At 43.5% G+C, this 12,944-nt stretch overlaps 1 protein-coding gene across 3 annotated transcripts in view; it reads left to right on the top strand.

Annotated features, from left to right (window-relative positions):
* The window catches only part of clpb (ClpB family mitochondrial disaggregase), a 31,897-nt gene extending 20,836 nt beyond the window's left edge, over positions 1-11,061 (top strand). For all 3 annotated transcript variants that reach the window (XM_025055036.1, XM_025055035.1, XM_017032162.2), the window contains 9 exons: positions 4,515-4,592; positions 5,869-5,924; positions 6,146-6,190; positions 6,617-6,778; positions 6,881-7,037; positions 7,259-7,332; positions 7,449-7,568; positions 9,050-9,154; positions 9,741-11,061. In XM_025055036.1, the coding sequence (XP_024910804.1) occupies positions 4,515-4,592; positions 5,869-5,924; positions 6,146-6,190; positions 6,617-6,778; positions 6,881-7,037; positions 7,259-7,332; positions 7,449-7,568; positions 9,050-9,154; positions 9,741-9,941 (998 nt within the window). In that variant the 3' untranslated portion in view covers positions 9,942-11,061. The remainder of the gene's footprint in view (positions 1-4,514; positions 4,593-5,868; positions 5,925-6,145; positions 6,191-6,616; positions 6,779-6,880; positions 7,038-7,258; positions 7,333-7,448; positions 7,569-9,049; positions 9,155-9,740) is intronic.
* Positions 11,062-12,944: the final 1,883 nt, after the last annotated feature.

Below are 12,944 nucleotides of genomic sequence, written 5' to 3'. Positions count from 1 at the left end.
CTCTGTCTGTTTTTCCCCCCTTGTCTTTCCTCTTCATTTTCTAAACAGCACGTCCTCTTGATCTCCATCACAGCCACTCTCCTCTCCTCATTCACCCTTACGTCCCCTTTCCCGTCCCCTCACTTGAATTTTTCCCCCCCATCTTCCCATCCACACGCTGCGCTGCCCAGCTACTTTCCTCGGTAGCGTTGAGAGTGAAAAGTGATAAAGATGGGGACAGATTTGAGGCGGGGTGCAGAAAAGGGTTGGAATGGTTGACTGAAAGACAAAGAAGAGCAAGGCAAAACACAGAGAAGAGGGAGGATGAGTTAGAGCACAATAACAGCGCAGACAGTAAAGAGTTGATATTACTGCAGGCATCCATGGAGGCCAGGTATTGATCCGCAGATGTGTGTGTGTGTGTGTGATTCATAAAGAATTTCCTCAGTGCTTGTCTTTTTTTTTTTTTTTTTTTTTTACGATCTCAGGCATTTTCTGGTTAGATTTGTTGAAAATAATCTAACCTCGCCCCCACAGCTAGACGTCGTCATCGATCCCTAATGAGTAGAATATTTGACCAAAAATATTCAAGCGCCATCTGCGAGAGACTACAAATCCACACTCATCACCGCGCAGCTTTCGCTTTCGCGTGAAAAGCCCCAAGAAGATGGAGAGAATCATGGGACTTGTAGTCCTTTGGCAGGGCGATGACTGATTGTTGTTATCATGGCAAATTGTCCTGAAAGCCATAGAAGACATCAGCACGGTGATAAAGAAACGGCTTATTGATCCCTGAGAAGTATTACAGTGAATATATCTCTCCTACACACACACACACACACACTGAGACACGCATACTCACACAAAAAGAAGTAAAGAGGTAGAAAAGGATCTCTCTGTGCATATGTGCGGAAAAAAACAAAAAAAAAACAAATGTCAAAAAAAAAAAGTTTTCTTCTCCATTTGTGAATGCGCCGTTAGCTGCAACCCATGAGCGGGTGAGTTCTGTTGCGTTGTTGCTTGGAATCGGCAGTCTCAGATTACAAGAGTGATTATTTGAACCGCCAGGCCACAGGCTGCTGGACAGTTCATAGATGTCGGTAGTAAAGGAGAAATCGGAGAATTTCTCGCTCCTGCTCCTGTTCCTGTTCCTGTTCCTTCTCCGTGCCACAGCAGAGTCGAATACGAAGCACTCATTTACATCGATGATGCATGATGTATAGATAGAAATTCCCAAGCCAAATGCCTTCTTATAAAAGAGCAATTGCTTTTGAAAGTGGCGTGTCTTATTATTTGATGGAGACTCATTTTAAAACGTCTGTTGAACTTAAATTATGGGAGTAGCTTATAAAGAGTTTTTTATATATATATATATACACTATATTACCAAAAGTATTCGCTCACCCATTCAAATGATCAGAATCAGGTGTCCTCATCCTCATCGTCCTTGGCCTGGCCACAGGTGTATAAAGTGCAAAGAGGTCGCCGACTTTCTGCACAGTCAACTGCTACAGAGCTACAAACTTCACGTGACCTTCAGATTAGCCCAAGTACAGTACGCAGAGAGCTTCATGGAATGGGTTTCTATGGCCGAGCAGCTGCAGCCAAGACACGCATCACCAAGTGCAACGCAAAGCGTCGGATGCAACGGTGTAAAGCACGCCGCCACTGGCCTCTAGAGCAGTGGAGACGCGTTCTCTGGAGTGACGAATCACGCTTTTCCATCTGGCAATCTGATGGACACTCGTCCATCAGATTTGATTTTCATCAGATCTGACAGACATCAGATCTGGGTTTGGAGGTTGCCAGGAGAACGCTACATTTCAGACTGCGTTGTGCCGACTGTGAAATTTGGTGGAGGAGGAATTCTGGTGTGGGTTTTTTTTTTTAGGAGCTGGGCTTGGCCCCTTAGTTCCAGTGAAAGGAACTTTGAATGCTAAAATTCCTATAAACACTCTCCTCAACCTTGTGGACAGTCTTCCCAGAAGAGTTGAAGCTGTAATAGCTGCAAAAAGGTGGACCGACATCATATTGAACTCTGGGTTAGGAATGGGACGGCACTTCAGTTCATAGTAGGAGTCAAGGCAGGTGGGCCAATACTTTTGGTCATATAGTGTATATTGCTACTTTATTGTGGTTATTTTGGTACTTTGGTATGGATGAAAAACTAAAAAAACGGTAACACCCCAACACGTGATCTGTTGGGGACAAACATCAGATCAGGAGCTGTTCTTTAATTGTCTTGGAGCCAAAACACACATTGTACACGCCGTCGTTCTGTGACAAAAGTTGGTTTTACCTATTGATCCACAGCAAACACACACACACACAGAATAGATGTGCACCAACTTCGCCCGCACGAACGCACGAGCGCAGACACAGGAAGAAGGTTAGATTGATCCAGGTTTAGCTCTCAGGGCTAAGAGTTATTGAAGAGAATCATCCCTCTGTAATCATGTTAGAGCCAACCAGACCTGCCCAATGCACACTGCTCTGAGTGACTGAGTGTGTGTGCATGTTAGAAAGAGAGAGAGAGAGAGAGAGAGAGAGCAGGCTTTCATTTGTCGGTTGGCGTCTCCTTACGTTCTCCGTCGTCGTTGTCGTCGTCACAGTCCTCTGAGAAATGTCAGCGTGCCCTTCTGTCAAAGTCGTTCTCGATCAGCCGAAACGCAGAAGGTTACGCTGTCTTTCGCGCGGCCATTGGTAACACGGGCAGAGCATCGGAGCCCGGCTTGTCACTGTTCATCTCTGACACGCTCATTTGTCTCCCACCCCCCGGTTCTCTGACTTCTTATCTCCATCACTCCTCTGTCTTTCCCTCTCTTTATCTCCTGCATCCTTGTTCTTCTCTCCTCTTCTTTATCTTTTGTTCCTCCCTCTTTCTCTCCCTACCTCTCGGCCGCTCTCATTTGGCCTCTGCATCTCTTCTGTCCTGCCAAGATCCTGATTCCCGTATTATCAGCTATTAGGAGATGGCTTTAACACTCACTTGTGTCTGTCTGTTGTTGAGGGTTTTTAACTCCAGTAAGCTGCTAAGATGCTGCAAAAGTCAGATGGATTGTTAAAGAACACTGGGAATGGTGCAGCACAAGGTGGTGGGAAGGGACGCTTTTCTTTGGGTTAATGTAGTAAAATGATTTTTTATATATATGTCTTTTAAAAAAAGAAAATAACACGAGTTTTATCGATCATGACGATGATGTTTTGGGGGTTTCGAGGTGAAGCAGAATCTGCCGTAGCATCTTTATGTTTAGCGTGGTAACAAAGATATGCTGGTAATAGATATAAGAATATTAGATGGTTCAGATTCATATGCAGGTTTTTGGTTGTTTTATGGGAAATTACAATATGCTTGAGAATTGCAATTTAACTATATTCTAGATTTTTTTTTTAAAAAAAACACACATTATGGTAACAATGTATTGTTTTGTATCCCGCGTCCATTTTAATGTAGAGTGATATTGAAAAATGTAATATTGTAATCCAATGGGTTTTAATGTGACAGAATACCAAGTAAAACGTCAACATCGGGAACAGGCCGATGAAAACTATGCTGTGGTTGCCAGTTCTGCCGGAGCTTTTCTGCTGAATCAGCTGGCCCCGAGGTGGTTCTAAAAGTGGCGACATACAGTGGCAACTTTCATCAGGGGGCCCCGTCTTTCCGTGTTCTGCACCTGAAATGTGTAATATTTTTTGGCCAGAATTTGCCTGATTCTGAAGACATGGTTCATATGGACAGACACATACTGTCTAATCTGTAAAAAAAACAAAAAAAAAAAAAACATTTCAAGGTTGCTGTTCAAATAATAAGTATTTGGACTGAGTAAGGACGCAGACCTACTTGGTCAGACAGACCACTCAGCCAGAATGACACCAACTTCTGGCTCCGTTTGCCAATGTCCCAAGTTCTGCCCCCTCCACCTCCCTCCTCCTCCACCCTTCCCCGTCTCTCAACAGCAGGTTCATCTTCGGACGGGGGTTTGTGCTCGTGTCGGCTTCTTCGTCGGAGCTGAAACCACAGCCAAATGCACATTTTCCTCATCTCCCGTCCACATCATCATCTTGTCTCTGTGGATGTGTGTGTGTGAGTGTGTGTGAGTGCGGTTGCTGGGGTGATGGCAGTGTAGCTTAGGCGCTCCTCTTTGAGTGTGTGTGCGCGCATGAGGCTGCGATCCATGCTAAACTGATTTTACCATGGCCGCGCCAGAGAGGCTAACACAATTACTGCTGGCTAATGGCCCCACCGACTGAGGAGGGGGGAGGATGGTGGGCAGCTTTCTGGAGGTCTCTCATCTTGCTCTGTTTTCTCTCATCTCTTTTTTTTTTTTTTTTTTTTTTTTTTCCCAACAAATGTCTCTGACCCTTTCCCCCCCCCTCCCTGTTTCTCTTCTCCATGATAGGTTCTGGGATATCCGCTTGCCCTCGGGTCAACCCGGTTTAGTTGGTTGCAGCTGTAGTTTATGTAGCGCAAAGGCTACAGACGCTAACGAGTGAAATAAATAATGGCTTTCTTTTCTTTCTCTCTCTCTCTGTAGCCATCAGGAGGAAGGAGAATGGTTGGTACTACGAAGAGCATCCCCTGGTTTTCCTCTTCCTGGGATCATCAGGAGTCGGTAAATCACCCCTCTCGCCTTAACAACTAAAAGCGGCGCCTTTGTTGCAGGATCCCAAATAATAATACACGTTTTGACTCTCGATTCTTGAATTTTGGTATGTAAAAAAAAAAAAACTATCTGTAACGTCGGTTTACTCAAAACATACTTTTAGTTCAAATCCAAAATCTAGGATATTTGTGTATATGGAGTACATGGAGAAGGACAAAGTACTGTGAGTGATAGTTGTTGTAGGATGTGCTGCATTGTGGTTGATCCAGATAAAGTATGTGATTGGCTGCCAGAGGAGGGACAATAGTATGGTAGGGTGGTCAGAAGTGATTGGATGTGCAGCCAGAGTGACAGATGGGTTCCAGGGTTGCAGATGGCATTGTAAATCTACACTGAGAACATTGACAGTGATGCTCCGTGGTGGTAGTGAGACCGTTGGTTTGGAAATGGCGGCACTGACTAAAAGACAGTAGGTTGAACTGGAGCATTGGGGACGTTAAAGAGAGAAGGTTGAAATGGTCTGTCGTGTGCTGAGCTTTGAAAATGATCTGAAAAAGATTTATGGATATGTGGAGGACATCCAAAAAGGGAGATTTTGCCTCTTCCTATTTAGCAACACAGCATCACATCACTGTTTTCTCTTGCCACGTCAATGGCTTAAAAATGGATCTTGAAAGTGCTCGCGAAGTGCCAGACCCTGGCTGAATGTTCAAAGGCAGCAGTTAAAAAAGTGTGTCAGGGTGAGAGTGGAATATTGAGGCAGAGAAGGATGGATAAGAAGAAGGAAGACGGTGAAATGACAAGGCAGGGAGATAAATGAAGGAGCCACTGTGTTCATATTCTCGGTTGCCTTTAGCGACAAACGCTGGCCATCAGACATCAATATTAAACGCAGCAACAAGATAGACACACACACGCGCACACCGACATATGCAAGCACATCATACCCACATGCATACAAACACAGGACATCAATATCATATATGAGCATTTATATGCAGAATATATTTTACTGACAAACATAATGCGTGCGCCTGCAGATGATGGAAATCTGTGCAGGACGCGGAGGAGACGAATCCTCTTTTTCCCGAAGAAATAAGAAGAAACATTTGCATGCTTATGTAGACACAGATACACGGATGTTCTGTTTTTGTCTGTCTTTCTTTGCCGTAACTACGTGAACTTGAGTCGGAGATGGTTCTGTTAAAATGCGTTTTGACTAAATCGTACTTTTTTTTTTTTTTTTTTTTTTTTTTTTGGTCCGGTTTGATGGCTGATGTCACAGGAAAGACGGAGCTGGCTAAACAGGTGGCCCGCTACTTACACAAGGACATGAAGAAGGTCCGTGACTCATGTTGTGTCATGTTTTCACACTCACACACACACAGTTGTTCCCAGTGAGAAAAATGTCTACTCACAGGTATCAGAGTTGTATATGAGACATTTATTTTTGGGGTTTTTTTTGGGATTATTGAAGTAAATGATGAAATGTGAGTTGGTTACCAGGGCAACAGAAAACCACACACTGTTGTAACGGAGAGTTAACTGTCGTGTAATTCCAGGGTTTTATCCGCATGGACATGTCTGAATTCCAGGAAAAACACGAGGTGAGTGACAGCTCGGTGTTTTGGACGAAACGTATTTTCCCGAGGTTTTAACCAGATACACTGGCTCTCAAACGTCAGTTTAATTTTGGTGTAACGTAGCAACGTTTACTCTCTTCACATAATTTTGAATGTTCAAATATTAGTACCGGATTTTCCGGACTATAAGTCGCTCCAGAGTACGAGTCCCACCAGCCAGCTAGAGTGCCCTCTAGCGGCTGTGAGTGTGAAAATAACAAACGTGACATTACATGTTTCAATATAAGTCACACCTGAGTATAATTTGCGAGGGGGGGGTGCGACTTATAGTCCGGAAAATACCGTAGTTTTTTTGCTCTCATCTCATTTATTCACCTGTGAATCAATAATACACCATGATATAACATTATAATTCCGGCTTGATCTGCGACGTTTCCTCCTCCGTCGCAGGTAGCAAAGTTCATTGGCTCTCCACCGGGCTATGTAGGACATGAAGAAGGAGGTCAGCTGACCAAGTTGTTAAAGGCTTGTCCCAATGCAGTTGTGCTGTTTGACGAGGTGGACAAAGCCCACCCTGACGTCCTGACCGTCATGCTGCAGCTCTTCGACGAGGTCCGGGTGGAAACGACACACGCACACAGATATACAGAGATGTTCATTTCTCTCTCTATATATATGTCTGATGATTACATTTGAGTTTCTCTTTCTCTTCAGGGTCGTCTCACAGATGGCAAGGGGAAGACCATCGAGTGCAAAGACGCCATCTTCATTATGACGTCCAACGTCGCCAGCGAGAAAATCGCCCATCATGCGCTGCAGCTTCGGCAGGAAGCCGAGGAGATCAGCCGCAAAAAACTGGCGGACAACCTTGGTGAGAAAACATTTTGACTCAATGAAGACTATTTAGACTATGAAGACTATTGTCTTTGAAAGCAGAACAGAAGTAAACTTTAATCCTAGTTTAATTCGCTTTTTCCCCCCCCTACATTCAGTGTTGGTATCAACATACAGTATATCAGTGTATCAGCCACCTGTTGAGATATGGTCATTTTGAGGGAAAAGAATCACTGATGCTGTGTTGCTTTTCTCCAGAGGACGTCCAGAAGAGTGAAGACATCACAATCTCCCGTCAGTTTAAAGATGCGGTGATTCAGCCAATCCTGAAGGTAAAAGACAACCACGGTTACATAAACGAGTGACGGCACTGACTCACAGCGCGCGCTGCTGAAATACTGCAGTTTCCGTCCGACCTGTCATCGTTGATTTCGTCGTTTCTTCTCAGGCTCATTTCCGAAGGGATGAGTTTCTGGGTCGGATCAATGAAATCGTATACTTCCTGCCTTTCTGTCATTCGGAGCTGCTGCAGCTGGTCAGCAAGGAGCTCAACTTCTGGGCCAAGAAGGTAAGTGGGCCTGTGTGCACTGGCCAATCACATCACAGATCAGGATTATAGGAGGGAACCAGTTACATTTAGGATTTTTTTGTTCTGAAAGTTGCACTTTTTTTCATCCTTTTGGCTAGGTTTGCGACTAACATATCAAAATATATAATTTCACGTTTGTGATTTCCACACCAACAACTGCTAGAGGGCACTCTAGGCTTGTGTACCAGTATCTGCTACTCCTGAAAGTCGCACTTTTTTTCATCCTTTTGGCTAGATTTGCGACTAATATATCAAAATATATAATTCCTCGTTTGTTATTTTCACACCAACAACTGCTAGGGGGCACTCTAGGCTTGTGTACCAGTATCTGCTACTCCCGAAAGTCGCCCTTTTTTTCATCCTTTTGGCTAGCTTTTCGACTAATATATCAAAATATATAATTTCACGTTTCTTATTTTCACGCCAACAACTGCTAGAGGGCCCTCTAGGCTTGTGTCCCAGTATCTGCTACTCCTGAAAGTCGCACTTTTTTTTTCTTTCTTTTTTTGGCTGGTGCGACTTATAGTCCAGAAATTATGGTACTTTTATTTGTACCCGGTTTTGCTCAAAACAAAAAGGGTTTCTTTGACAGAAAAATGTAGTTTTGTGTTTTGTATTTGACCGATGAAAGAGATGATCGCTGGCGTGATTTCCCGTACGGGCTGTGGTGTGTTGAGCAAGCACCAAAAAAAACAAAATCTCTCTCTGACTCCGTGTCCCTGTGTCGTGGTTGTGTCAAATGCAGAAGTTACATTTCTTTATCTCCAAGAGCTCCGAGCGTTTCTAACAGTCCATGATCCACCATCTCTGTCAGATCAGCAGCTGGGAGCTGAGCAGGAACACGAGCGATCAATACCACGTGGCCGCGCTGCTCACTGTAATGTGATTACTGTGTTTAACATGTGAAGACTTCATCAATAGCCAACCATTATTATTATTACAGCTGCTTCATAGGCGGCAGACACGGGTCCTGGAGAAGACCTGACACGTGACTCTCTTTCCTCTTGTCCGTCAATTTTGGGATTCTCTTCTTGTTTTTGAAATCCTAAGATCACCTGTCTTCTCTGCCGTTTTCCCTGTGGGAGATCGCAGTTGGTGGTTTATCTAATGTCATTATCATGTGGACAGATATTGAGACAAACAGCTTTTTATACCCAAGTATTAATAAGAAACTAATCAAGTGTTCGTCTCACTCTCAGTTGACCTAAAGATTAGATTGGCGCGAAACGAGAACACATGCCTCAGGAGGAGGACCCGGGCGTCGCTGGTATCGAGTGAAGCGTTAACATCAGTGGCTAAATGAGCGGCACTGATCACTCCTATTGACCGGGCTTTGATTAAAATGCATTAAGAGGCTGTTGATTAGCGCTGGCACACATGTCTTTTGACAATATCTCCTCCTCTGTGCTCCTGCGCTTGTCTCCTTCCCCTTTCTTCTTCTTCTTCTTCTTCTACATTAGGCCAAACAGCGGCATGACATCACTCTTCAGTGGGATCGTCCAGTGCTGGACCTGTTGGCAGCAGGATACAATATGCACTACGGAGCACGTTCCATCAAACATGAGGTTTGAGCGCAGGGGTGTCAAACTCAAGGCCATGGTGGGCCAAAATTAAAAACTGGGACAAAGTCGCCCAAAAAAAAAAAAAACAAACTTAATATTTTATTTGAAAAATGGTTGACTGTAATTGTGCATGTTTTCTCTTCTGTCCAGATAGTTAATTTAGATTTTTTTTTTCATATGGAAACAAACTTTAGTTTTGCCTCAACATTGAATCTGAAACAACCAAAGCTAAATTAAATTTAAAATAAAACGCAGACCATTGCTATTACATTTTGGATGTGAGCATACACTACGCTAATACTACAAATCCTGCCAGTATATAGGGCCAAATTGAATTACATTGTGGGCCAGATTTGGTCCCCGCGCCTGAGTTTGACATGTGATGTAATACAAACTCCCAAAGTATACGTTTATATTAACTCACTGAAAATAACTTTAATTAAAGAAAGAAGAATCCTAAAAAGTGGGCAACAACTGAAAATAACTTTAATTAAAGAAAGACGAATCCTAAAAAAAGTGGGCAACATTATATCAACAACATGTTCTTAACATGTGAAAATATAATCATACGCCTCTGTCGTACCCCCAGGTGGAGCGACGGGTCGTCAACCAGTTGGCTGCGGCATACGAGCAGGAGCTGCTGCCCAAAGGCTGCACCCTGCGCTTGGCCGTGCAGGCAGATGCAACAGAGCAACAGAAGAATAAACTGGGTCTGCGTCTGGAGGTGGTGGGAGAGGACAGTTCTTCCAGAACCCTGGACATCCATCCACCAATCAGCCCTGAACACTGAACAGGACAAAGGACTCATCTCATCATCTTCATCACTGTTTCACACGTCAGTATGGCCACAGATTTATGAAGAATGTCACTCCACAAATCTATTAACATATGACATGTGCTTGAAGAATAACGACAGAATATATTTTATCCAATCACATTCAGCCGTTACCTCACTCATAGTCTAGCTATAGGCTAAATATTTAGATATTATTGCCGTATATTCCGGCCGTACCCGTTAAATTTAAAAAGAAAAAGAAATAATTGTACATACATAGGCCGCACTTCTCTATAGTGTCCACTTGGGGATATTTACAGAGAAAGATTTTTTTTTTCAGTTTTTTCGAACCGTGCCTGTAACACGACTGGTTACAGGTTAGCTCTTTCCTGTTGCGTATTCCCCACCATAGTTGGAGTGCACAGGGGAGACCTAGTGATCTGCTCCAGGACTGAAGCTAACGTTAGCTCCGGGGCTAACTCCCTTCACTTTGTGCTTGTCCGCAGGCTTCTCAACTTTCGCTACCGTTCTCTCTCACGCACGCGCCCCAGGTACATATACGTACTCAGCCATTCACAGTTGGACATACGCTACTAGTATAACCCATAGTTGTCTACCAGAGAAATCCTTGATTGCTAGCGGTATGATTTGTTAGCCCCTTTTTAATCCATAAATTAGCCGCAGGGTTCAAAGCGTGTGGAAAAAGTAGCGGCTTATAGACCGGAAATTACGGTATGTTGAATAAAAAGTTGGGAACATTAGAAACTACTTTGGGCAAAGATGGAATTGGAGTCCAAAAAAAAAAAAAAAAAATTGGTCATGAAATATTGAATAGAATAATATTACATAGTTTAATATATAATAGATGGACTGTGTCTACACTCAGATGCACATGTGACATGCAGAGAAACCCCCTCACCGGTAGAGACTACACTGACGAATGTCTGCAGACGATAAGAGCTGTTTAATTATCACCATTAATATCTCGGAGAATGGAGAATGTGCAGCAGTCAGTGTGAGTTGTGAGGAAATAAAAGTGCTCTGTGAGTATTTTCTGTTGATGCATGTTCATGTGAAATAAAAATAAATTGAAAATCTGCTCCGGTGCTTCGTGCTTCGTCTGTAATGGTTAAAAGAAGAAAAAAAAAAATGTGTTGTGTCATAAATGTTTGAACAGTGAGTTGACAATGTGCCAAATAAATGTAATGGATCTGCGTCAGTAACTGCTGCAACCGTTGTCTAAAATAAAGTCATCAGCCCCAGAAAGAATTCCTGCGTTAGTTCTGTTTTGTGTCTCAATGACACCTGATGGATGGATGGACGGACAAGTGGGGTGGGGTGGGTGGGGGGAGTCCAGAGCCTGGGTGGGAAATTTGCAACAATAATGCTTGTCCACCTTGTGAGACAACATGACAGAGGAATGTGATTGAAATCCTCTTGTGTGTGTGAGAACCGCGGAACTGTCACAGAGACGACGTGGAAGCATCTCACACACACCAGGCAGGAATGTCTGTCCTACAGGGAGAAATTAGCATCGAGGGGAAAAAGACACATTGACTGTTGTGATGCTCCGCCTGGACCCCCCCCAACAACACAATAACACACTCTTGGCATCCACTGATGGTCCCTCTGAGGAGGGAAATGTTTCCCTTGTTTACCCTGCGTTATTTATAATAGCACTCGCAAAGTGTTCGTCTTCACAGCTACAACTTGAATTCAGTCGTAAGTGATAAGCGAAATGTGTCGATAAGTGATTTTTTTCGACGTTCGTTGGTGTGGTTTCGTCGTTGGTCACGTTCTCCTCAGGTCAAAACTGAAACTCTTCAGACTTGAATATTTTTAAAGCATTTAATCCCATCAATAATCTTTGAAAGTCAAGACGTAGCTGCAATATATATAGAATGTCGAGCAAAGTTTCAGTAGCCAAAACGTGTTGACAGTGTTGCGAAAAAAAAACATTTATGTTAGCCTAGCCTAGCCTAGGGCTAGCTAAAAAAAAAACAACTAATGTATGCAGTCACAAAACGGCAGAAATGTGTCTGTTTTAGCATAAGGGAAAAGGTGATTAAAAAAAAAAAAAGAAAGTTAACGCGAACTAAGATAAATTACATGTAAAAGTCATGCATAAAGGCTAACATGCTTTTAGCCTTTTCTACGCCGCGTTTCGTGTAAATGTGGGTATTGCAGGGGGAAAGGCGGAAGTATTATAATAATAATATAATAATATATAACATATTTTGGACAACTTTGACGGGCCGGATTAAAAAGCCAAATAGGCTAATATTTTGCCATGTCTGCTGTATATATCAAAATATCCACAATATAGGAAACTATTTTAAGACCCAAAATAAAACTGGCAAAATAACGCTGCTATAACTCTGTGGGTGGACTAACTGTACCAGTTTGTAGTTTGGAAGCAGACTGAAGACTGTTGACTCCATGTTGTCCCCATAATGATGGTGAGAGAACCCTCTCACAGAGGAAGGAGGAGGAGGAGCGGCAGAACACGTTTTGCACAGAACTTTAGACGTGGCTGCATCTGGACAGTAGATCAGGTTCTGCTGTGATACCTCCAGGCTTTTCCCATCGCTTATAAAACCTCAAACACATCTACAATTTATGGTTTTAGGAAGTCAAGCTGGCATACAAAGTGTGTGCGCGCGCGCGTGTGTGTGTGTGTGTGTGTGTATCCATTTACCCTCCCCTAGGAGGAAGACAAGAAAAGGAGGAGAGAAGGAGAAAGAGAAGAGGCTCTTAGTCTGTCCGTCAGGCTATTTCTGACTGCTGCCATTTCTCTGATTAGATTATGGAGAAACAGAAACCTGGCCTCCCATCCTCCTAACCTCCCTCTCCTTCCATCCTCCTATATTTTCCTTGCTCACTAACTCCCCCCCCCACCCACCTTTCCATATTAAGTCCTCCTTCCTCCCTCCGCCTGTCAGTCAGTCTGTCCGTCCTTCACTGCCCGAGAACGACTTCTTATCATACCTTCCCAATGTCACTCTCAACCAAACAAAC

Source organism: Cynoglossus semilaevis, chromosome 4 (genome assembly GCF_000523025.1).
Source record: "Cynoglossus semilaevis isolate Cse_v1.0 chromosome 4, Cse_v1.0, whole genome shotgun sequence".
Taxonomy (NCBI): Eukaryota; Metazoa; Chordata; class Actinopteri; order Pleuronectiformes; family Cynoglossidae; genus Cynoglossus; species Cynoglossus semilaevis.
The sequence above is the reverse complement of the archived record's forward strand: the minus strand, read 5'-3'. Positions and strand labels throughout refer to the sequence as shown.